Below are 26,211 nucleotides of genomic sequence, written 5' to 3' on the forward strand. Positions count from 1 at the left end.
ACATGAAGAGTACATAGTTTATCTCTGCTCCTCCTAGAAAATAATTTAAATAGTTTAGAATAATTTTTAAAATAGAAAAGGTACTAAACACGAGGGAAAAAACTGAAACAAGAATAAGAGGGCACCAGATAACAGAATTCAACAATATTTTAGAAGACGAAAGCAAACAAATTAGTGGTAACTGAGTTAGAGCCGAGAGAGCTAAGACAACTGCCAACAGAGAAGGCCACTGTTGAGAAGCAAACCAACCCCACGGCAGTGCCTGGGGAAGGACCCCCTGAGACTCTGAAACAGAGATGGAGGGTAATGCTGAAAAAAGGAGGCTGGTCTCCAGCCTGTCTGGAGAACGGTTCTCCCTCACCCTGGGCTGCTTGTCCCACACCAGGCTGGAGGCAGTCTTACTTTTTGGAAAAACTGAACTACAGAGACTCTGGACTCAAGGACATTAGGCACAACAGAGTGAGAGAGAAAGGTTGAAAACAGAAGGATTCAGTGAGGGCAAGACCCAGCCCCCAGGCCCTCCACAGGCCCTTTCCCCACTTTTAGCTACCAGAATACTGGCAGTCAGGCAAAGATCACCCAGGCAAAAGATTGGAGAAGTTTTCTTTGGGGAATGGAATAACCCAAGAGGAAAGACACTAACATTTGAATAGCTTTTCAGTGAAGTCCAGTATGCTTTCCAGCTTTTTAGGACCTTGTTCTTAAATATAAATGGACAGAAGAATTAGCAGACACTTTTTTTTGAGACCAGCCATACCGCGCTTAGCCAGTGAGCACTGTGAGCGCACCGGTCATCCCTATATAGGATCCGAACCCGCGGCGGGAGCGCTGCTGCGCTCCCAGCGCCGCACTCTCCCGAGAGTGCGAGAAAGAGGAGAAGAAAAATACATAAAAGGAGTCTCTTTAACATGCTCAGAGGAATAAGACACAACACACATTGCTCCCATGAGAGAGCAATATGGTGCTATTAAAAGGGACACTGAGAGGACAGGGATGAGCTCTTGAAAATTAAAATTCTCATAGTGAAAATTGGAAATTCAGTAGACAGAAGAGATGATAAAGTTAAGGAGACTCTTCCAGAATATAAAACAAGAAGACAATGGGATAGAAACCAAACCAAAAAAAAAAAAAAAGATCAAATTAGAGGATGAAAGCAAGCAATCCAACAGCCAAAGTAGTTTCAGAAACACACACACACACACACACACACACACACACACACACACACACACACAAACTTGGGGTAGGGGAGAACAGTGGAAATTTTTTAAAAAGGCAAACGAACAAAAATAGTGAGTATTTCCCAGAACTGAGGAACAGAGATCTCCAGATCGAAAAGTCCCACAAGTATGCACAACCATAAGTAATAAAACGCCCACACCAGGCCACATCATTATGAACTATCAGAATATCAGAAATTCATATCGTAACTCTGAAATATTAGGGAGAGAAAATTGTTCATACACAAAGGAATGGGAATTGGGATGGCATTTGGCTTCTCAGCCAGCAACACTGAAGTTAGAAGACGGCAGAGCACTGCAGTGTTAAGAAAAATGATTTACAATCTAGAATTCTAAAATATGCCAAGCTACGTCTCAAGGGTGAGATTAGAATAAAGACATATTCAGACACACAAGCACAGTCTCAGAAAATTTACCTCCTATGCACCTTTCTCAGGAAGCTGCTGGAGGATGTGCTCTACCCACATGAGCGAGTAAACCAGGAAAAAGCCCTGAGATCCAGGAAACAGGATCCAACTCAGGAGAGAGGCAAAGGAAATTCCCAGGATGATAGTAAAGGAAGCCCTGGGGAGCAAACAGTCTAAATTTCAGCACAAGGATGAAGGGCCCTAAGAAGGATGTCTCCAAGAAGAAAAATATATAGACATGCTATATTTCCTGGATTTGAGAGGCATTTTTACAACTTTATCAGTTTAGGGGAAGAATTAATGATAGGTATACAGAAAACTAGGTAAATAAAGAAGAAAAGCAATTTGAAAATTCAGGACAAGCAAAAAGTTGTCCAAGAAAGGAAATATAATCATAAAACACTGTGTAGTTCAGCTGTGAATATTTTCAGTCATGGCATAAATATGGATGTAAAATGTAAAATTATACTAAAAATTGGGAAAGAAAGTATGTGTTTTGGGGGAGCAGATATAAGAAAGCTAAATTATCTTCTATAATAGGAAGTTCATAGATAACATCTCAAATGAAAAAGTCAAGAAAAAGCAATATAACCACTTTCTTTAGAAAAAAACGGAGAAAATGCAAGAAATTTAAAAACAGCTAAAGTTGAAGGAGGATAAGACTTGGGGGTGAAGAGGGGTACAATATGGGCTGCTCTTTGATGCAAGTCTCAATACTATTTGATATTTTTTAAATTATGTATTTTTATTACACTGACAAAAAAATGAAAATTAAAACTTAAGTAAGGTTATAAAACCAGCTTACTATTTGGCTTCAGGGTTCATTTTTAATCTACTTAATTTCCTAATCAATGTTCCAGAAAGCTTTATCAGAGCTTTCTGCTAATTTGACATTGTTTTTTTTTTTGCAGCTGGCCAGTATGGGGGTCTGAACCCACGACCTTGGCATTATAAGGCTGCATTCTAACCAACTGAGCTAACCAGCCAGCTGCTCTGCTAATTTGATACTGATGATTACTCCCGTTCCTGAAACTCTCTTAGCAGGGCTCTGTGCTGGCTTTGTTCTCTTGGCATTTTGCTGATCATGCCTCCCATGCAAGCCTCTTCCTCCATCCAGTCCTTAAATGCTGGGGGTGTTCAGGGACCTGTCCTCTTCCTATTCTCACTTTCCATTCTCTCTCAAGTTCAGCCCATCCTCCTTCATGGTTTTGATGATCCGCAAGTCTACAGTTCAGTCCAGGCCTCTCCCATACTGTTGGGACTAATATACACAACTGCCTGCTGGACATTTTAACTCTGATTATTAGACAGACATTTTGAACTATATATGTTCCAAACTGCCCTCATCACCTTTTCATATATACCGGCTCTTCCTCCTGTATTTTTGAGCTCAATCAGTAGCAACATCTATCTTGTTATTTGAGCTATAAATCTGGGGCCATCCTGGACTCCTCTCTTCCCTTACCTCCATGATCCAATTAATCATCAAAGCTTGCCAATTTTTCTTCCTAAATGTTTCCTGATTCCCTGGTTCAGGCCCTCATTACTCCTACCCCCCATCTAAGCATCTACTACAGCATCTTAAACTGGCCTCCTGCCTTAGTCTGGTCCACCTCAAATGCATCTTCAGCATGGCCTCCAGAGTGAATGCACATATCTAAAACACAAACCTGACCACATCACTAGCCTGGTAAAATTTGACAGTGGTTCCCCACTGCCTATAAGATTAAGTGCGAATTTCTGAATATGGCATAGACGGTACCACATAACTTGGCCTCTGCTTACCTCTATGGCCTCAGCTTGGACTTTGTACTTTACTAGTAACACCAAACTCCTTGTAGTTCCCTGCACACACCATCTTTTTCATATCTCTGTGCCTTTACTCATGTTGTTCCTTGGCCCGAAACGCCTTCCCTAGGTAACTTTTGATCAACCCTTAAGAATGAGCTGAAGTGACATATCTACGAGGAAACCTTCCATGACCTCCCAGGTAGGGTTAGGTGCCCTCATCTGTTGTACCATGATTATCTGTTCATATTTCTTTTACTGTTAAGATTGCTGTCTTTCTTAACGTGCCCCTGTCACTGGACTGGATAATGAGCTCCTTGAGAGCAAGAAATGTCTTACTACCTTCTGTATTCCTAGTGCCTAACACAATGCCTAACACATAATATACAGTCAGATGTTCTGCAATTGGTTATTAGTGCACAAACTGAGAGTTCATTTACAGTGCCAAAGTATAAAAACAGCACAGCATAGTCATGGTTATGGCACTGTTTACTAAAGATGTATTAGTTTCTACTTTGCAGATATAAGTTAGACCTATATAACAGAATTATCTGAAGATAGATCGTTTCAAACACTGGCTAGGTAACCACTTGGCAGGTATGTTATAACATGCAATAGAGATAGGTTATTTTACTATATGATACTTAAAGATCCTTCCAATGTGGAAATTTATTATATATATATATATCAGGTAGGTTTCTTAAACCCTGTATTTTATTATTAAGATAAACAAATATCCTGAAGAGCCTAATACACAAGACATCATTAGATGACTTCTAGGGACTACAATAGACTAGCAACTTCTTACTTACTGGCATTTGCAGCTTCTCGAATTTCTTTCAGTATTTCAGCTTCCATGTCAGGGTTATTGCAGATATCAACCCAAGTTCCCTCCACCCCTTTCTGTTGTGCCAAAAGAGTCAACCTTTTCTGATTAGGAACCACAAAACTGATCACATAAGACTGGTCACTAAAAAATTGGAAAATAAAATAGAAATTAAAACATTTTATGAAAAATAATTCATAAATTATTCAACAAAATAGTAACAAAAATTCCAAATATATACTTCTCTTATTTGTTGTAAAGTTTCATTAAGAAGTAATAAAACCCATAGTACCAGTATAAAGACAGATGTACAGAATAATGGAATAGAATAGATAGCCCTGAAATAAACTCCAGCATCTATGGTTAAATGATCTTCAACAAAGGTGCTAAGACGACTCAATGGAAAAGGAAAATCTCTTCAACAAATGGAGCTAGGAAAACTGAATATCCCCATGCAAAGGAAGAAATTGGGCCCTTACCTTACAACATACAAAAATTAAATCAAAATGGATCACAGACCTAAATACTCAAGAGCTGAAACTATAAAACTCCTAGAAAAAAATGGTGGGAAAGTCTCATAACAATGGATTTCATAATGTTTCTTTAATACGATGCCAAAAAACATAAGTAACAAAAGCAAAAATAGATAAATGAGACTACGTCAAAATTTAAAACTTCTGTGCATCAAAGGACACAATCAACAGAATGAAAAAAAAAAGGTATGGAATCAAAGAAAAGATTTGCAAATCATATATCTGATAAAGGGTTAATATATAGACTACATAAAGATCTACAACTCAAAAACAATACAAAACAAAATCCCAAATAGACCAATTTAAAAATGGGCAAAGAATCTGCATAGACATTTCTCCAGAGATGATATACGAATAGCCAACAATTATACGAAAAGATGCTGAACATCCCTAACCATTGGGAAATTGCAAATCAAAACCAAAATGAGATATCCACTCACACCCATTAGGATAACTACTACGAAAAAAACAGAAAGAAACCTTGGTGAGGAGGTGGAGGAATTGGAATGCTCGTGCACTACTTGTAGGAATGTAAAAATGGTGTTGCCACTATGGAAAACAGAATACAGTTCCTCAAAAAATTAAAAATAGAATTACCACATGATGTAGCATTTCCACATGTGGGTTTCTGTCCAAAAAAATCGAAAGCAGGATCTCAAATATTTGAATATCCACGTTCATAGCAGCATTATTCACAATAGCTAAGAGATGGAAGCAACCCAAGTGTCCACTGATGAATGAATATATAAACAAAATGTGGTATATACATTCAATGGACTATTATTCAGCCTTAAAAAGGAAGGAAATTCTGACACATGTGACAATGTAGATGAACCTTGAAGATATAATGCTAAGTGAAATAAGCCAACCACAAAAAGACAAACACTGTATGATTCTACTTATTATATAAGGTATCTAGAGTAGTCAAACTCATAGAAACAGAAAGTAGAATGGTGGTTGCCAGGGCTGGGGGGAGGGAGAAATGGAGGATCGTTGTTTAACTCGTACAGTGTTTCAGTTCTGCAAGATGAAAAAGTTCTGGAGACTGGCTGCACAATAATGTAAATATACTTAACACTACTTAACTGTACACTTAGAAATGGTTAAGATGGTAAATTTTATGTTATGTGGTTTTTTTAACTACAATTATAATTTTAAAAAATAAACACCATAAATATAAAACATTAATATATAAAAATGGTACAATCTCATAGGCTTTTCATACAGAAAAACTTGGATTAACTCATTTCAATATGTACCAACCATGTTAGTAACCATGTTACCTTCTTGGGAAAATTATTTATGCTAATTCTCAGTTGTTATGGATGTTAAGTGAAATAATTTTTGTGGCATAAGTATTTGGTAAGACACAGTAAGTGTCAATAAATAGTCAAAATGTCTGAGTTATCTCAAATGATCTTCGAGCTGTTGAATTCAAGAACTTTCATAAATGTATCATTCCCCAACTCTGATGAAAGTTCTAAGGAGTTTGTTGCCACCCTTATGATTGTATATAATGAAATTCTTTTTTAATTAACCTTTTACTATAACTATCGGAAACACAAAATGGAACTTCTGAAAGTTACCTTTTGGCAAAAGCACAGATGTTGTCAATAAGTGGACAGTTCTTCAGTGCAGCTTCTACTTTTCCAAGAGATACATATTCTCCTGCTTGTAACTTCACCAGGTCTTTCTTACGATCTACAAGTCATGAAGAATATTAAGTTATCCACAGTCTGTTTTATAAAGGTACAATTTTATAAATGTACAATTCTGACTTTCTTTGAATCTCACTGCCTTAATCTTTATTTACAAAGATACTTCTAAAATTTTGTTATATAGTAGTCCCCCCTTATCTGCACACTTTTGCTTTCCACAGTTTCAGTTACCCATGGTCAACCATGGTCCACAAATATTAAATGAAAAGTTCCAGAAATAAACAATTTGTTAAGTTTTAAATTGCCCGCCATTCTGAGTAGCATGATGAAATCCCATGCCTTCCTACTCCATCCCACCCGGGACAAGAATCATTGTAGTGTAAGAGGGTACTTCAAAAAGTTTATGTAAAGATTGGTATTATCTTTCAATTCTATTTTTCCATGAACTTTTTGAGGTACCCTTGTGTGTAAGGTTCAGTGTTATCTACGGTTTCAGGCATCCACTGAGAATCTTGGAACATATCACCTGTGGATAAGGAGGGACTACTGTATATAACGCTTGCCTATACGTATCAGTTAAAAAGAAAATGCCTAGTTAAAAGTACTACTGGCTAAAAATTACACCCTATACCCAAAGCTTTAACATCTTATTATAATCTTAAATACCATAAAAGGTTAACGGAAGGAACAGGACTTTGGAGCATTAGATCTGAATGGTAGCTCTGCCCGGTACTACCTATGTAATGCTGGGCATGTCAGTTAAACTTTCTAACCCTCAGTTTTGTCAGGGATAATGATGTTGCACAATATCTGGCATATAGAACACATTCAATTTGCTAAAATGACAGTGCTCTAAGAAAATGCTGGCACAGGACAGCATGGCTTGAATACTCATCAGGTTGCCTTAGGATCTTCGTGTAAGTGCTGATTTGCCTACCCACAGCCTAGGAAACTACACTACAAAAACTACCTTCGATTCCAGTGCAATTAAGAATCAAGGAGAAAAAAGGGCCATTGTTTTTCAACTGAACTATGTTTCCTGGGAATTTCCCTAGCAGATCAAACTTCTAGATGAAGGATATTCAGGTCAGATATTGTGAGGTCCAGCAACAGATTAAAATGGGTCGCTAAAGATATGACTGAGGAAACTTTACAACTTGAAAAGGACCTGACTGGGATCCTGCAGAGTGGTCCTTATCAGCTAGTCAATTTTTGTTTTAACTTTTGCTTGACTAAAGTGAGTAGCATAAGGGCTCATTTTGGAGTTGCTTTTTGAAATTAAAGGTCTACTTCAGTAGCTCAATAAAGGCCATACCAAAGCAACTGACATTCTCGGAAGAACAGACTAGTTCTGAAGATTGATGTCATCATTTTCTTTTTTCTTTTTTTCTTCTTTTTTTTTTTTTTTGTCTTTTTTTTTTTTTACTGACCGGTAACGGGATCGCAACCCTCGGTGTCGTGCCCACACGACGCTCAGCCAGTGAGCGGGAACTGGTCTCCACATGGGATCTGAACCCTCGGCGGGAGCGCCGCCGCACTCCCAAGCGGCGCTCTCTCCAGTGCACCAGTGGGCCGGCCCAGATGTCATCATTTTCTTTTTTCTTTTTTTCTTCTTTTTTTTTTTTTACTGACCGGTAACGGGATCGCAACCCTCGGTGTCGTGCCCACACGACGCTCAGCCAGTGAGCGGGAACTGGTCTCCACATGGGATCTGAACCCTCGGCGGGAGCGCCGCCGCACTCCCAAGCGGCGCTCTCTCCAGTGCACCAGTGGGCCGGCCCAGATGTCATCATTTTCTTTTTTCTTTTTTTCTTCTTTTTTTTTTTTTACTGACCGGTAACGGGATCGCAACCCTCGGTGTCGTGCCCACACGACGCTCAGCCAGTGAGCGGGAACTGGTCTCCACATGGGATCTGAACCCTCGGCGGGAGCGCCGCCGCACTCCCAAGCGGCGCACTCTCCAGTGCACCAGTGGGCCGGCCCAGATGTCATCATTTTCTAAGGTTTAGAATAGTTAGAGCCATATAAATAGCCACCAGGGGGGAAAAAAGTGCCTATTCTGACCTTTGGATAGGGAAGTAAAGGGTGAGGAAGGCCTAGAATAGAATAAGTTATGCTAAACAGAATCACATATGGTTGACCAAAAAAAAAGAACTTATCTAAGCTCTTTTTGCTTTCTCATTACCAATCTGCTATTTCCCTAACCACTCCACTTACCCCCAATGCAGCTGCTGTTGCTACTACATACTAAAGTTCAAGTACTGCTTTGAGTATTTTACATATATCAACTCATTTAATCCTAACAACAACCCTATAAGGTCGGTATTGTTGTCCCTATTTTACAGATGGAGAAGCTCATACATAGTTAAATAACTTGCCCAAAGTTTGAACTAATGGAACAATCAACCCTATTAATGATCTGACCACTATTCCTTTTCATGTATGTTGAAGTTACAAAATCTGAAGAAAACCACAAAAACAATAAACTGACCTATAATCTGTAAACATCCATCGGGATGGAATTCTCCAATATCACCAGTGCTAAACCACCTTTGCCCGTCTTCATCCACATAATAATCCTCTGCCGTTTTCTCTTCATTTTTAAAATATCCCATAGAGATATTCTGTCCACCAATCACGATTTCACCTCTGGGGTTTGGCTTGTCATGAACTGTATAACCACCTAGAAATCATAAAAGCAAATCAGTTATTATCCTAAAACTAAATTTACTTTCCTTAATTCTTAAAGTTTCTTTGGTAATATTTTTCTTTTTTAAATTTTTTAAAAATTTTATTTATTTTTGTGGGGTACAGTGTGTTACTCCAGTACACGCACATGCTGCACAATGATTTACTTGGGCTAGATAGCATAGTTTTGTACCCATTAGTCCACCCCTTCTCCTCCTCCCCATCCCCCTTTTTGTTAATATTTTTCTGCTGATCAAATTTTACATCATTTTATGGGAGAATATTAGTTTATATTTATTCAGATTTACATGAGGATAATGGGTGACTGTGATTTCAGGAGCAGCAGGGAAGGCCTAAGGATAACCACCACCAACTACCATCCATCCCAAACATTCCCATGACTGTACAATCTCATACTTAGATTATCATTAAAGTTTAGAGTTCACAGATCTCTGTTAAAATAAAATCACTCCCAAGAAGGATAACACTTGAAGCTGTTAGAAGTAAATTACTAACATGTTGTTATCACTACCTTTTAGATTTTTCCCTAAGGAGGTTTTAATCAAAGAGAACAAGTAGTAAATACCTAAGAAAGGCAAGTGAGAGGGAAAGGGAGGCTTTGGGAAACAGAAGGAAAATTTTATTAATTTTGCCTGTGGCCAGTCATGACTTTAAAAGTTAAAACACTGGAATAATTGACAATAACTACTAAAATATTTTATCACTTCTCACTACCCTCTTTATTACTAAATAAAGCTTACTTTAAGGAACATATACAAAAATTTCAGTTTGTAAACTGAAACATTAGATTTTGCATCATAAAAGGATTAAGAGCAGAATTCCTTTCAGCTGTTAGCTGCTCTCATAAATTTAAAACTATTCAATAATTCAATATGACACAACCCATTATATGCAAAACATTCCTACTGTATAAAGCCAAGGATCCTTCATAGCAAGGGAAACTCTAAATACATGTCCAAAAGTGGAACCACTCCCCAAAACTGACATTAAAGCATACCAGGAAAGCAGAAAATAAAAATTAAAGGCAAAATTCTCCTTACTAAGTTTTACTACAAATGCTTCTCTGATTCCACTGCCTAAGAAATCACCCATTGAATAAAACAATTCTGATGCTGAGGCCCAATACGCATATACACATACTACCTATATTTTCTTTAGCTTCTCTTTGTAAACTTGGAATGGCCTTACCATAGAAGAAAGTAGGACTTCATCCCAATGTGTAAAACTCTTAGAAATGCGATTGGCTTGTAAATGTTTTTGGTTTTTTTTTTAAAAAGCTGTTTGCTCATAGAACACTGACAATAATGCATATAAGTCAAAAAGGAGAAACTTTTAGAAACTTAAGGTTTATGTTAGATAGTGCCCAGTCATTTTCTTGGATTTGTACCCCAAGAAAATGAATGGGTTAAAGCATGCACCCTACAAGTAACTTGTAGTCCTTTAAATTTCTAGTCCGTGGTTCGATCCTAAGGTAAATACAGCAAACTGTTGAACAACATGGGTTTTCAACTGCGCAGGTCCTCTTATACACGAATTTTTTTCTAAAAATATATTGGAAAATTTTGGGTAAGGTATGTCATGCAGGGCTTGGGGGGTTATAAGTGGATTTTTGACTGAGAGGGGGTCAGTGAGCCCCTAACTCCAGTGTTGTTTAAGAGTTAACTGCATTGTCTTTTAAAATCTTAAACTTTTAAATTACTTTTCCTTTATCTGGCAGGCTAGGCTATTAATTGTTTGTTTATCTAACAATCTACTTTATTGTGGTTAATGTACAAGGGTACTTCAAAAAGTTCATGGAAAAATGGAATTTAAAAATAACGTGAATTCTTCTACAAACTTTTTGAAGGCACTTCATATATGTTTAGTATCTTTCACTAAGTTCCTCATAAGAAGACTGTCTATTTTCACCTTCAGCTGATTTGCAAAAGGAATTATAACCAATGTTTATAAAGTACAGGTTTCCTCTTTCCTCTAAGTGGCTTGCCTCTGCAAGTACACATAAAAAATTCAACTACACAAAACAAACAGCTGAACAGTTGAGTCTCAACTATGAAAATCTTTGCTGAGATCAAGATCTAAGGAAGCTGAGGTATGTATGTATGTAATCAGTCACTCCCCTGAAAATCTGGGGTTTCTTTCTCTGCCCAAATATCCTCACTAGCAATGCTGAGCTTCCAAGGATCCTCACCTTCTCCAAACCCAGGGAAACCCCCACTAAGAATTTTTTTCCTCTTTACCACCAAGTATTCTCAAGCACAGAATCATCAATCCTAGACCCTAAGAGATTTTCTTTTCCTCTTGGGAACCTAAAGATATTACTAAGGAAAAAGCAAGCACAGGGAACAGGCAATGGCAAAGAATCATTTGCAACCTCAGACAACCTAACACTTTAAAGAAATATCTTAAGGCTCACAGTGGTTTTCAGCCTATCTAGCATCACTAGAGCTCGTCATAAAATTCTTCTTACCTTCCTGCCAGTCTCTCAGCTTAATTTCACAGCAAATAAGAGGGGCTCCAACTCTGCCAGTAGTATAGTCAGTAACTATGAGAGGAAAAAGTAACAAAGATATTAGCATCCAACATTCCAGATTTGTACCAGTGAACCAGGAATACTGGAGCCAGAGTTTGAAAGATGATCAAAAAGAGGCTGTAGTGAGAGGGAGTGTCAAGTGTGATCATTTTTCAGCATTTCAACTCCATTTCAACAGTTTGACTGATTTTGATGTGTTACATCATTTTTTCTTTTCATGGTTATATTTTAGATAATTAAATATGAAAATCTCAGTTGAAGGAGAAAAATTGACTCCATCATTATCTACCTTGGATTCTGATAAGACAGATTTTGAACAGAATTCCTGCTCTGCCACTCATTGGCTGTGGAACTTGGACAAGTTGATTAACCTCTCTAAGCCTCATCTATTAAACGGAGATAGTAACGGAACCTACTTCATATAGGAATAGGCTGTGAGGGTTAAATGAGATGATATGTGGATAGTGCTTAACACTTCTTGGCATAAACTATGTGTTCAATGAATGTTAGCTGCTGTTATCAAACATTATGATGATGATGATATTGTCCCTTTACAATTTGTGATTATTGCTAGCAATAATCAAATATTTATGGGCAGCCTATTATATTATATTCAACATTATATTAAATATTATGAGAAAAATACATAAAGAATAAGGAAACCCTGCCCCCAATGACCTTATAAACAAACTACCTGGGAAGAAATGCATGTGAAACCAACTTAGAGAACATTTAAATACTAAACTGCATGGTATTGACAGTGAGCACAATAGTACCTTACAGATGAGAAAGATCGATGTAAAATGAAATAGCTGGGAAAGACTTTATTGAAAAGCTGGGCACTAAAAGATGGCTGTGACCAGTCAGCAAAAAGGGCATTCCAACAGAAGCAAAAAGAAAATACAGAGAGGTGAGACCAAAAATGCCTGTATGAGAACAAGGGAGAAGATTGGCTCATCTGGAGAGAAGAGTTAGGCTTGTATACATGTGGGAATAATGGAAAATAAAGATGGATAGGCACAGTGGTGCCAGATTAAAGAAGTCTTGAAAGCTAGGTAAAGGCATATTTAGATTTGATCCACCAGCTATCAAACAGCGGGTGAAATGGATATGTCTAATAGAAGGACACAGGATGAATTAGAAGTGATTTAATGCAGGCAGGCATAGCTGTTGAAGGGCTGCTACCTCAGAGCTGTGTGCAGCAATAAAAGACTGAATGACAAAGGTGGCATGAAGGAGAAGGAGCAACCTAATGAAGGAATGGGAAGATCTGATGAAAGTTAAAGACACTAAAAAAGAAAAAATCAGATGACTTCAAAGCCGATACCCTGAATGACATTAAGGATGGTGAAACCATTGACACAAACAAATAATTTGGCAATAGAGAGACAGTTGGGAATAATGGCATTGATTCTATTTCATATTTTTTTATGTGCACTGATGTGGAATGAGGCATTGATTTTAGACATGAGTTTAAAGTGAAAGTGGAATCATTCAAAAAAAAAAAACAATTCTTATACCCCGGTATTTCTCAACCCAGGGGATATTTGGCAATGTTTGGAGATATGTTTCATTGTCACAGATGGGGAGAGCAGGTTACTACTAGCATCTGGTTGCTAAACATCCTACAGTGCATATGAGAGTCCTCAACAACATAGAACTGTCTGGTTCAAAATCTGAAGTGTCAAGGTTGAGAAACCCTGCTTTAGGCTGTTGAAAATAAGAGAAAGCAAACAAAAGCCAGGACATGAATACAGATTGGAGAGGGAACATAAAAGTGATACTTCATTTCAAGACTACAGTTCTCCAAAGGAGATTAAAGGACCAGAGGGACTGAATTTTGAGGACTGACAATGTGCCATAAATATTTACATGGCTTAAAAGTAAAGGGTACACATGATATTATTATCTGAGTTCATAAAACTAAACCTATGTAGGTTTGCATTGAATCTGATATTACTTAAGAGGTATTATAAGTTAACATGGTTTCCAAAGGCAATGCAAATGGATTTTATTAGTAGTGGTTAAAATTATTTGTCACATTAATAATGCTTACCCTCAGTAACTGTCCCAGCACCACATGATTCTGTCAGTCCATAACCCTGGCCAATTGGGCAGCAGAAGCAGACATTCATGAACCGGTGTGTCTGAGGAGACAGCGGGGCACCACCAGACAGCATCATGCGGACATTCCCTCCCAACAGAGCCTTCACCTTTTTAAACAGTAACCTAGATAAAAAGGGGGATAAATGATTTCAATACATGCAGAAATTATTCTTGGTGATACACTAATTTATAAGCTCTGGGAAAGATTTCTCAACTTTGGCTGAACATCTAAATTTTAGAACCAACTGGTAACACCTTTTTTAAAACACCAGAAAAACACTTAGTAATGCGGAAAAAAATGTGCATTATCAGGAAACTTCTCTGACATAGAGCAAATGAAAGCAAATGATGAGGTCAAAGGAAAAAACTTTAGAATTAAATTTGATACATTTAGTCACTTATCTCATTTCCAATGAAAACTGCTTCCCCATCCCCACCCCCAGCACCACATTTAAAATAACTGTTATATTTATATACTTACTACACTATTTTATGAATACATATACAATAAAACAAAAACCTTCATGTGGAATAAATTATGAAGATCACTTTCTTTAGTTAGAAATGACACTTTTTAAATTCAATTGTCTTGATTCAAAAGCCCTTATAGTTTTTCTTCATGATACTAAATTTCATAATTAAATCTTAAATATTTGCTTGATTATTAAAATTTGTTAAATTGCCAAGATCACAGGTCAGGGGACTCTGCTTGCTATATAAGCAATGAGGTTTGGAATAAAAGAGAAATTCAACCTTATGATTATGGTGGTAAAATTCAAACCAGATTAACTTGCCATTTACTTGTTCATCTTCCAGATTTAGAAACACAAAAGGATTAAAAGGCTCAAATCACTAAACCTATGAAATGTACTTACAGATTGCAAAGAGGTGCATCATATCCCTTTTTGATCTGTTCCAGTTTGTAATCATACCCTATCTTGAACAGAGTTTTCTGAATATAATTCATCTCTTGAACTTTGCTCATAACATTCTTATAAATTCTGTCCATGATTTCCTAAAAGGTGAATAAAATATTTAATAATCTGAAAAGAACTGAAACAGTCATTAGTTGAAGATACCTTACTTACAACATCTTAGGTAAAAGTCTTTAGTATAATGGACAATTACAGAATTAATTTCACTGACTTTTCTCATTCACTACTTCAAAAAGACTAAGGAGGAGTTTCTTCAGTTCTATATGCTAAGTTCAACTAGAGCACAGAGAATTCATTCAGCTCTCGCAGAAAGATTTCGTTAAAAAAAAAAAACTCTTCTTTCAAATATATTCACTTATTCTCAATCAGTACCAAAATACCCAACTATGTTGAATCTAAATCTAATACTTCTAGGGAAGTGATAGGTCAGGCAAAGGGCATAAAGAAATATCACGATTTGCAAAAATGAATATGCTAATAAAAAATAAAAATTTAAGATGAAAAAATAAAAAACCTAATGCTTCTGTCTTTATTACTACAACCTTGTGAGTCTCATACAGCATGGCAGAGAACATTATATTTCCTTAAAAATTTTATGTCCCTGTAATTTAATTTAGGCATTTCTAATACATTTTAATAGAAACAAAGATAACAAAAAAGAATAGAACTGTTGCTCACAACTACTTGGAAAATTAGAGGGATGACCAGGTTTGAGATATACTCCCAGGCTAATACATATAAAACAAAAAACAAGAAACCAACAGCCCAGGCTAACACTAAATGATGCTTTCTTGAAATTACTTAGCAAAAATTAATATCAATTGTGGCATAAGAAATGTTTATAAATGTTTATAAATTTACAAATTTATAAATTTACAGGTGCAATGAGTGGGCAGGATTTATTGTTAGCCCACCAAGTCACCCTTTATCTCAACCTAACATTACATGACATTCAATTGAGTCACTGCTTATAATAAGTAGTGATTTATTCTGAATTTTCGCAGTATGAATGTTATAGTACTAAATTGATTTTTTATTCTGACCCAGGAAAGAAACAAACTCAAAAGGCAGAATCTATCGAAAACAATTCTCAATAAAAAGATTTTTTTTTAAAGGGCCTATTTTTAGAGGAGTAGGAGGAGCTAAGGGAACCAGTGAAGTCCAGTGACGCACCAATGGACTGGCAACACAGGACACTATTTACTATCCCTAGGCCTGAAGGAGTATAAGAGGAGGGAAGTGTCACTGGAATCTGGATGGGGACTGTAGCCATGAAAAACACCTGGTTACAGCCCATGGGAAAGACTCCATCCAACAGGTGCCTGTCAACTGCCAAAACTCACAGCCTGGCAGAGAAGGAGCAAAGGTAATTAGTATGCAGAACTCTCTCTATCTCCCTGCCCTCTGATCTCTCATGAGTGCTTCCAATTGGCTCAACCCAACCAACCATCACAAGGCAAGGAAGCCCTGGAAATTCACCCGTATAAGTGAGCTTCCTGGGAGGCAAAGTAGGGCATGGGAGACTGGACAATGGGCAATTAGAGGATAAATAGCCTATCTGCTAACTCCTGCTTAAGTTTCAGGCCTAAGATCAGAGATTACTTCCTTCACACCTCAGCCTTTCCTCCTCCCTATGTTCTCTGATATGATTTACTAGGGAGTCCTATATATACTGGGTAATAAAACCAATATATTGTTTCCCAAAATAAAACAACAACTACATGAAACAGTCCTAAATAGATAGCCATAGAGGTTAAGAAGACTTTGATATCAGACTGGTTGAGGTCAAGCTTTGATTCTACCACCTATGAGCAATGTGACTTTGGGCAAGTTTCCATCTTTTTAAGCTGGTGATAACAGGGCCCACCCAGTAAAATCTTAGAGAGGACTAAGTGAAATAATCTATCTAAGGCACTTAGCACAGTGCCTGGAACATAGTAAGTACTACACTAGCTATTATTGGCATCATTTGATTATGTTTTTAGTAAGAAGCTTCTCCTTTCACTTTGAAAACTTGCTGATTCTGAGAGCACCTCTAAGTAAAAAGGCAAAGCCTTCTCTGACCTATTTCTTTGGTTATTTGGTAATTTTATGATTAAAGGCTAAAAAGACCATAAAGTATCTTCCATCTGTAATTCTTAGAAAAACTTGGTCTGAACACCTTATTATCTAATCTCACACTTTCCATGTGCAAAAGAAATTCTTTGAAAGATACTGGGATAAGTATGATGGTAATACAAGTGATACTGATGCACAGTCTCCCTGGGGTTTTGAAATGTAAATGTGCTAGAATATATTTGATTTTACAAATTTAAAACACTTCATTAAATGTTTCAAAATTCATCATTTCAAAGCTATAAAATGTAATATCTTTTTTAAAAATGGCAGTATTTCACATGAGGATTTTGAATATCTAAAATTAAACTCTTTTACCTTGGGTAGTCTCTCAAATTGACAATTTTTCTTAGTTACCACAAGAGGGTCAGGCGGCTTGGATTCTAGATGCAGCTCTGTCACTAACCAGCTCCATAACCTTGGATGTGCTACCTCAGCTCTCTAGGATGGCCTAGGGTTTCTTAACAAGATGATCTTTATAGTATTTTCTACCCTAAAATATTATGACCAATTTTCACACTAGGTAATTTGAACGAGGTCATTTTCACCACCTAATTCTCAAGTACTAATCTTCAAACAGACACTAACAGTCATGCATTTCGGAGTCATGCATTTGCCATTTCACCTTCTCCAATACAACATCTAAGATTTTAAGAAACACATTTGCCATGATTTCAACAAAGTAAAATTATTTTAAAATGTATATGTATATCTAAGAGTATTCCTCTTTAAGAAGTCCAAGTGTAAGCAATAAATTATATAAACTATCCTCTTCTGTTCATATTCATATTCTGTACTCACTGGAACAGCGGCCATAAGTGTAGGCTTCAGGACAGTACAGTCTCCTTTGCTTCCTTTTTTAATTTTGCTGGACTGCATTGAAGAAAAAGTAAATACGATTAGGGAAACCAACCTTAGGAAAAAATGTTATAATTCAAGTATTAATGACAAAGACAGAAATGATACATGGAATTTGATCTTCTATTGTGATCTGTTACAACTATCATAACCTACAAGTCTGAAGTGTTAAGTGCTGTATCCTTCCAGAGAGGAGAAACTCTGATCCATAATGACAAGGGAACGAGATATTTTGGTGAATCAAACTTTCTTATTAATAACATATTATGAAATATAGCATAAATTACTACTACAATAAAAAAAAAACTCTATTAAGGCAGACAACACTAAAACAGAATTGAAGGTAATTTTAACTTTCTTTGGTGAATCAGTAGGCAAATCCACACCTCAAAGTCACCACTGTGAGCATCAATTAATATCATACAAAAATCCTAATCTGATAATATTCTGGTTGGTAAGATATGGAGGACACTGCCAGGGACCAAGTGGGAATATGCACATTTAGGCATAAATGTGTGCATATTCCTTTTTTCTTTCTTTCTTTCTCATATATACTATTTGGGACTTCAAATTTCAGATCAGTAGGTAAAGAAATTCATAAAGCTCGCCACTGAAAAACATAAAAGTAAAAACCTGCTGTTTCTCAAAAGAAGATATACAAAAGGCCAATGGGCACATGAAAAAATGCTCTGCATCACTAATCATCCGATAAATGCAAATCAAAACCCCAATGAGATATCATCTCACCCCAGTTAGACTAGCTATTATCAAAAAGACAGAAAATAACAAATGCTGGTGAGGATGTGGAAAAAAGGGGAACACATACACTGTTGGGGGGAATGTAAATTAGTGCACCCTTTATGGAAAACAGTATAGAGGTTTCTCAAACAGCTACAGATATAACTGTCATACGATCTAGCAATCCCACTGCTGGTTATATACCCAAAGGAAGAGAAATCATCATGTCGAAGGGATACCTACACTCCCATGTTTATCACAGCTCTATTCACAATAGCCAAGGGTTGGAATCAACCTAAATGTCCACTGACAGATGACTGGATGGAAAAATGCGGTCTATATACACAATGGAATACCACTCTGCCATGAAAAAGAATGAAATTCTGCCATTGGCAGTGACATGACTGAGCTTGGAGTTAAGTGAAATAAGCCAGGCACAGAAAGAGAAATACCGCATGTTCTCACTCATATGTGCAAGCTAAAAAAGTTGATCTTAGAGAAGTAGAGAGTAGAATAGTTGTTGGTAGAGACTGGTAAGGTAGAGGGAGGAAGGGATGGAGAGAGGGTGGTCAATGGATACAAAACTGTGAAGAGATAGGAAGAATAAGATCTAATGTTCTGGCCAGCCCGGTGGCGCACTGTGCTAGTGCGCCGCTTGGGAAGCGCGGAGGCGCTCCCGCCGAGGGTTCGGATCCCACATACAGACCGGTTCCCGCTCACTGGCTGAGCGAGGCACGGGACCGAGGGTTGCAATCCCATTGCCGGTCCCGGTCCGGTACGGGGGTGACACTGAGGGTTGCGATCCGTTGCCGGACACAGAAAAAGACAAAAAAAAAAAAAAGATCTAATGTTCTACAGCACTATAGGGAGACTACAGCCAACAACAAATTTGTGTATAACTTCAAGAAGCTAGTCAAGAAGATGTTGAATGTTCCCGACACAAAGAGATGACGAATGTTTGAGGTGATGGATTTGCTAAACATCAACTCTTACTGTCTTTCCTCCCCCCACTGAGGCAACTGTTCTCAGAAAGGCAGTGAAAAAGAAAAAGGTTGCTAGTCCCCACCTTCTGTACTTCCTCAAAGGAAAAAAATCATACTCCAAGCATATTGAAATGTGTTTCACATTTTGATAACATCTCTGAACGTAAGAAAAACCCACTATACTGCCTCAAAACATAATCATCACAGATTTTTCTAAAATCATTTTTACAATTTAAAGCCCATCTTATCCACAGGTCTATTTTGACTTTTTCTAGAGCAAGTTCTGTTTATTTGTTTATTTGATAGTTTACTTATTGTCTCCATTACTATTCTAGCAGATTTTAAATGTATAACAAATACAGCAGCACCCCATCTTACAAAGAGGTTGTGTTCCTTAAAGTACAAAGTTGGTAGTTGTTTCAAACAGAACACTTTCTCTCATAGAAAAATCCACTTCAGAAGGAGACTGGATAATTCTTGTGGGCTGGTAATGACAAGGAGGGGACACAAGTAACATCTGAGGTGCTGAAAATGTTCTCTTTTTCTTGATCTAGATGGTAATGATCACAGAGGTCTACATGTGTATATTCAACTTAATCAAGCAGTACACTTAAGATTTGTGCACTTTAAATTATAACATCAAAAACAAAACAAAAAAGGTTGTTGGAACCTCAAGTAAATCCAAAAAAATCTATTTAACTTTTTTTTCTTAATACTATACAACCTACCTAGCCTTTCCCTAAAATGATATTTCTACCAAAAAAAGAAAAGTACTACAATTTCTAACTGTGAGCACCAAGGACACATCTTCTTATCAACTGCATGCTCCCTGTTAGCTCTTTTTTCCCCTATTTCTGGTTGAGGGTTTTCTATAGCAACTATTCTAAACAAGAAATAAAACAGAACTGTAAACAATATTAGATGTGTGGATTCATATGGGCTTAAAATATATGAGTTAGCTTGACCCACTCTCGGGCTTTCGGCTGTGAACAAGAGAGAAGGTAGAACTCTGATTCAGTGTAGTAAGCTGAGGGCTGCCTTTGGAGATGCTGCAGTGCTGTCCAATAGAACTTTCTGTGATGATGGAAATACTCTGTATATATGCTGTCCAGTATGGTAGCCATTGGTCACACATAGCTATTGAGAAGTTGAAATGTGACTAGAACAAATGAGAAGCCGGGTTTTTTTAAATTTAATTTTAATTAATTTCTATGTAAATATGTAGTTAGTGGTTACTGTATTAAAAAGCACACCTCTAGAGAAAATTCAGAGGAAGCTGGGACCACAACCCTACCATTACATCTCCTCCCAAAAAACCGCCAATGCTCATGGGTAGTATGTCAAAAGGGCTTAGTGTATTTATATTCTGTATCTTAGCTCCCCAGAGTAAAATCTAATAGAGAAAGACAAGATGAAAGTAATTACTCACTCCAAAATAATTTAAAAATATGTAGATAAAGCAATACTAACAAATCCCCAGCTATATATTGCTCATGGAAGCTATCTTCAGAGTTAAGAAAAAAGTTTTAGCCGAACTGAAATATCTCACATTTTAGTAATATGTTCTCAGACGAACAGTGTAACTTAATATGATCATGCCAATGTGCTGAAAAGTTTGTCACCTGGTCAGACAGTGTAAGTGGAGAAGAATATCCAATCCTACAGCCATAGGTAAAGCAAGATATCTCTGCTGTCAATTCTAGCACATGAGCCAAAGGCAAGTAGCCAATATATGTGTCCTTTGGTCTAAAACAAAAGAAAAGAAACATTTTAACCATTTGTGAAAAGACATTTTAAATTAGAAACATTAAAAACTTTATCATTTTAATCTAGATTGAGTTTAGAGAATACTGAACAGGCACTCTGACTTCTAAGAAGAAACTTGAATAATTCTCTCTTACCCTAATCCAGGTATTCTTTCACACTGGCCTGTCATTCCAGCTATCAGATTGCTATGATGCATCATCACTCCCTTCGGTCGGCCAGTAGAACCACTGGTGTACATGACGATGGCCATGTCTGAAGGAGTTGGTCTATCTGGAGGAACACTCGCTAAAATGAATGAAAAAGCACATTTTCTTCAGGTCAAAAGCTAAATTGCTAAACAACAATAAGATATTTAGATTTTGCATAATGATAAACTATCAATAAAAAGTATTTGCTTTAGATAATGAAACAACAACAGTGATCAAATTCTGGGTAACTGCAATGAAAACTTCAAACTCAATTTGGCCCATTTTCTAGATGTTTAGCCTAAACCCTGTGTGCTCATGCCTTTCCACAGTGTTTTATGCAGAGCAGCATTGTGGAAAGATTTCCAGGACTTTGGAGAAACAGGATAGAGGATTGTATGTGAGCTCCTCAGGCCTCAATTTTCTCACCTCTAACATAAGATGGTCAGACTAGATTGGGATTCTTACCACTAGTATGCATCAGAATCACCTGCAGAGCACAATAACTAACTACATTGTATATTGACAAAATAAAAATTAAAAAAATAATAATAATAAATAAATAAATACACTAAAAAAAAAAAAAAAAGAATCACCTGCAGAGCTTAAACAAAATACTATTTCTGAACCCCATTTCTGAAAATTCAGATTCAATTTATTTGGGATGGAACAAAATCCCACGGGTTACTCACATTTACCCCCTGACTGAAAACCACCGAACTTGATCTTTAAGGTGACTTCAACTCTAAAATTCTAAGATACTAAGTTTTAAACAGCACACTAGAGCTTCCTCTTTCAAGACAGTGTATCGTGCTAACCTAGTAACCGCCTTTCCTTCCCAGAATACACCAAAATGGCCAAGAATCCACAGATACAAGGGTTACCAAAAAGTTCATAGAAAGGTTTGTATTATCTTTTAATTCTATTTTTCCATGAACTTTTTGAAGTACCCTTGAATATCATCAGAATCAAAAGTTTAACAAGATTATTAGAGAATCTGTTTACAAAAATGATTTTTCTATACCAGTTAAAATAAAAATGTTAAGTGGCTAGATACACTGCTGAAACAACCAAAGATAAACTTATACTTAAATTAGCTAATTCTAATGCTTCTTAAAGATATCCTCTATCGTAGTGTTTTTTTTGTTTGTTTGTTTGTTTGTTTGTTTTGACTGGTAAGGGGATCGCAACCCTTGGCTCGGAGTCATCCACACCAAGCTCAGCCAGTGAGCGCACCAGCCATCCCTATATAGGATCTGAACCCGCAGCCTCAGCGCTATCAACACTGCACTCTCCCGAGTGAGCCACCGGGCTGGCCCTTCTATCATAGTTGTTAAACCAAGCAAACAGGGATCACATATCTCCTCTGATGATTAACTGAAGCAGCAGCAGTAGATAGGTTATGTTCTTCTCAGTCTAAGCACACAATGTGACAATTTCCTTCTGCCCATTTTTGAATAAATATGCAAAGTGTCATCATACTAACAACAGTTTACTCAGGTAAAGCACCACAAAAATATATGTATCCTATCTACTGTAGAAATGTGCAACTATGTGGTATAGGTGGCCTATCAAGTTATTATTGCTCACACAAAATTATGAGGACTGGTATCCCCTCAGTTTTGTGCCAACAACCTTTAGTTAATCAGCAGAATCGGCAACTGATCCCTAACAATCAGGATTTCCCAGGCAACTTTACCCTGATCTTGTAGGGTTAAACTGGTGTTGAGACAATTCTCGATGTGTCTCTCATGTTTCTGCACATCTTGCAAGCAGAGGCACTGACTTTGTTCCAGACCATCTTTTCAAGGATGTTTGCACATAGATAATGTCTCCCTCCAGAGCAAACGGCAAGGATGTACAATATAGATAATAAAATGTTTGGTTTCCCTAAGCTTGGAGTTCCTCTCCTACACACAAATGCCAATATGTCAGTCTGGCTACTGCTACTGCTGTGAGTAAAAATCTGTCCTTCATCGCTGTCTCTGGAATCTTGTGTCCCTAAGAAACTTGACAGGTTCACTTGTTTGCCTGCATGTAGGGTAAAATCTCAGACTCCTTGCCATTCTCGACATGTGGTAGAAAGCTATACTCTATACCTGTTATTGTAAACATATTTTTATTCTCTAATGGCAAAATATTCAGAAGCTAAGTAGAGGTTCAACAAATATTTCCTCCTGCCAAAATGAATCCTTATCTTATCTACCAGGGTACTGTGACCTTCACATTAAACATGAGAAGAAAACTATTCAAATGGAATATTAATTTCCTCATCTCTGTCCTAATGACCAACTGACATTTTGCTACAAAGTGCCTCTACTTGTTGCAAATGAAATACCAACTACCACCTCAGTGGTAGAATAAATCCACGCATTAATCCTGGTAAACAGCTTTGCATCCTCTGAAACATCATTAACATCACTAGCAATAAGCATTAAAAAAGTGTACCGAATGAAAGGCCTGAGACTTTCTCCTTTTATGAGGTCGAAATTGGAAGGTTATAGTGAGTAATTTTTAAAAAAGGAGAGGTTTGACAGCAACTGCCATAAATTCTGAACCACAGATTATATCTCAACTACTTAGTAAATTTTAAACAGTGGTTACCATCTTGAGGAGAAAGGGAAGGAAAATCTTAATCATATATGATCTTGATAGATTTTTAAACATTTTTTAACTTTTTTTTAATCAAAGAACTTCAGCACTTTCACTCATGTCATTACCTAACCTACTGAAATAGCAAGCCTTGAATAGATAAATAAATTCATTTTAACTGCTTTACTTACAGTTTTCTGGCTTAGATCCCAACTCTTCCACTGATTGCATGCTGTGAATCTCAAACCCTTCAGGGTACTCTGTTTTATTGATAGTCTTACTGTCCACATAAATGATGTGTTTAACACAAGTGACATCTAACAATGCAGTCTGTAGAGCAGAAAGAAAACCCAGCTATTAAATTTGGGCCTGTAACAATGATTCACTTATTGAACATTTTCCTGTTCTGCCAGATAACACTACCATGAATTAAAAGAAAATTTCATATTTACCTTCAGTTTACTTTCCAGAAGTTCAACACTAGTAATCAGATAGGAAGCCTCTGATTCATTTAGCCCATGAACTACTGCTTCTTTTCCAAGTGTGGCATATAAAGTGACAACTATATAATAAAAAATAAACAAATATTAAATGATAAAACATTTATTAGAAATGTATTATTTAAGTCAGTCTCTAAATATAGATACACTCACAGACTCAAAGACATTTTATAATTTAATCTCGTTTCATAGTCTGCTACTACCTTTCAACCACACCTCAAATTCCCTGGCAGCCCAAAGTTTTCCTTACAAAGTCCCAGAACTCTAACTTTCTAAACCTTTAGAAACCCAGAAATACTGGCCACACTGGTCAAAAATCAGTTGGTTAAGATGCTCAAGGCCAATAGGTCCTCCTTGAACTCTTAATTCACACCAGAGCTAGCCCAGCTAGGGTTCCCTTGTGGTATACACTTTCATTGGTCATAGCCCCAAAGAATGAATAAGTCCTTTGAAAATTTTGAGGCTCTTGGGCTGGTCAGTTAGCTCAGTTGGTTAGAGCGCAGCCTTGTAAAACCAAGGTCACAGGCTCAGATCCCTGAACCAGCCAGCTGCCAAGAAAAATTTTAAAAAAAGAAAATTTTGAGGCTCTCAATGTCAGAAGATTGGCTACAAACAATGTTCATATTCCTTCCAAAAAGCTTTTTTAGTGGGTCCAATGTCTGGTCTGATTGGTGACATCCACACCTTAACTGGAAGAGCCAAGGAGATCTACTCCTTAGGGTTACCAGACAAAAACAATATAAACTGAAACCAAGATCAGTTAGAATTGAAGGACATCTGCTAAACTCAGAATAGACTCAGAAATTCAGCTCTAGGCTGGTAACCAGAAGCAGGAACATAATTAAGAATAGCCACTTTTCATGAGCTGTTGATTGTTGAAGTCGGGTGATGGATACATAGGGGATCATTTTCATATTATTTATTTTTGTTTGTTTGAAATGGAAATCTTGATTCCTACACTAAACCTATAGTGTTCTATTTCATTCAACAAACAACTGAGTACTTAGTATGTGACAAGGCATTGTTCTGGACTCGATTTTTTAAAATCATTTTTTTACACAATAGCAAAAACAAATGCTTAAGAATCAGAAATATAGCCAATTTTACTTTCTAACATATCTAATGCCAATTCAAGCTGTCCCTGCTTATATCACATGTAAAATGGAATAAATAAGTCAAATAAGAGGCTTCAAAGTGAAGCAATGAACTAGAATTATCCTAAGCAATGCTTTTTGTTGTTTTAATCATTATTTTATATATCATCTCCAAAAAATACCCCTGAACCCCAAATATTTCAGGTACAATTCAATTCCAATTGAAAAGTAAAATTCTAAATTATATTCATTATGCTGCCAATTCCCAGACTAGTTCTTAGAAGTCACTATCTTTACCAGGAGTTTTTGGGTATCTTTTAACCACAATATTACATACTGTTTTATGGACATAATTTACGCAGAATAAATGGCTAAAGAACATCTTCTTTGAAAACAGGAGCATCGGGCCGACCCTGTGGCTCACTCAGGAGAGTGCGGCGCTGGGAGTACCAAGGCCGCGGGTTCAGAACCTATATGGGGATGGCCAGTGCACTCACTGGCTGAGCGCAGTGTGGGCGACACCACACCAAGGGTTGCGATCCCCTTACCAGTCACAAAAAAAAAAAAAAAAAAAAAAAAAAAAAAAGGAGCACCCCAAAAAAATTTCCACATGAAAACAAAACCCCCTCCCCCCCCCCCCAAAAAA

General features: G+C 37.1%; 1 protein-coding gene across 2 annotated transcripts in view; it reads right to left on the reverse strand.

Moving 5' to 3' along the window:
* ACSL4 (acyl-CoA synthetase long-chain family member 4) overlaps nucleotides 1-26,211 on the reverse strand; it is a 44,651-nt gene that overhangs the window by 5,414 nt on the left and 13,026 nt on the right. For both annotated transcript variants that reach the window (XM_008566667.1, XM_008566666.1), the window contains 11 exons: nucleotides 24,424-24,533; nucleotides 24,163-24,301; nucleotides 21,329-21,479; nucleotides 21,050-21,173; nucleotides 17,650-17,721; nucleotides 14,674-14,813; nucleotides 13,749-13,921; nucleotides 11,630-11,704; nucleotides 8,945-9,136; nucleotides 6,382-6,496; nucleotides 4,249-4,406 (listed from right to left, as the gene is read on the reverse strand). In XM_008566667.1, the coding sequence (XP_008564889.1) occupies nucleotides 4,249-4,406; nucleotides 6,382-6,496; nucleotides 8,945-9,136; nucleotides 11,630-11,704; nucleotides 13,749-13,921; nucleotides 14,674-14,813; nucleotides 17,650-17,721; nucleotides 21,050-21,173; nucleotides 21,329-21,479; nucleotides 24,163-24,301; nucleotides 24,424-24,533 (1,449 nt within the window). The remainder of the gene's footprint in view (nucleotides 1-4,248; nucleotides 4,407-6,381; nucleotides 6,497-8,944; nucleotides 9,137-11,629; nucleotides 11,705-13,748; nucleotides 13,922-14,673; nucleotides 14,814-17,649; nucleotides 17,722-21,049; nucleotides 21,174-21,328; nucleotides 21,480-24,162; nucleotides 24,302-24,423; nucleotides 24,534-26,211) is intronic.

Source organism: Galeopterus variegatus, unplaced genomic scaffold (genome assembly GCF_000696425.1).
Source record: "Galeopterus variegatus unplaced genomic scaffold, G_variegatus-3.0.2 Scaffold260, whole genome shotgun sequence".
Taxonomy (NCBI): Eukaryota; Metazoa; Chordata; class Mammalia; order Dermoptera; family Cynocephalidae; genus Galeopterus; species Galeopterus variegatus.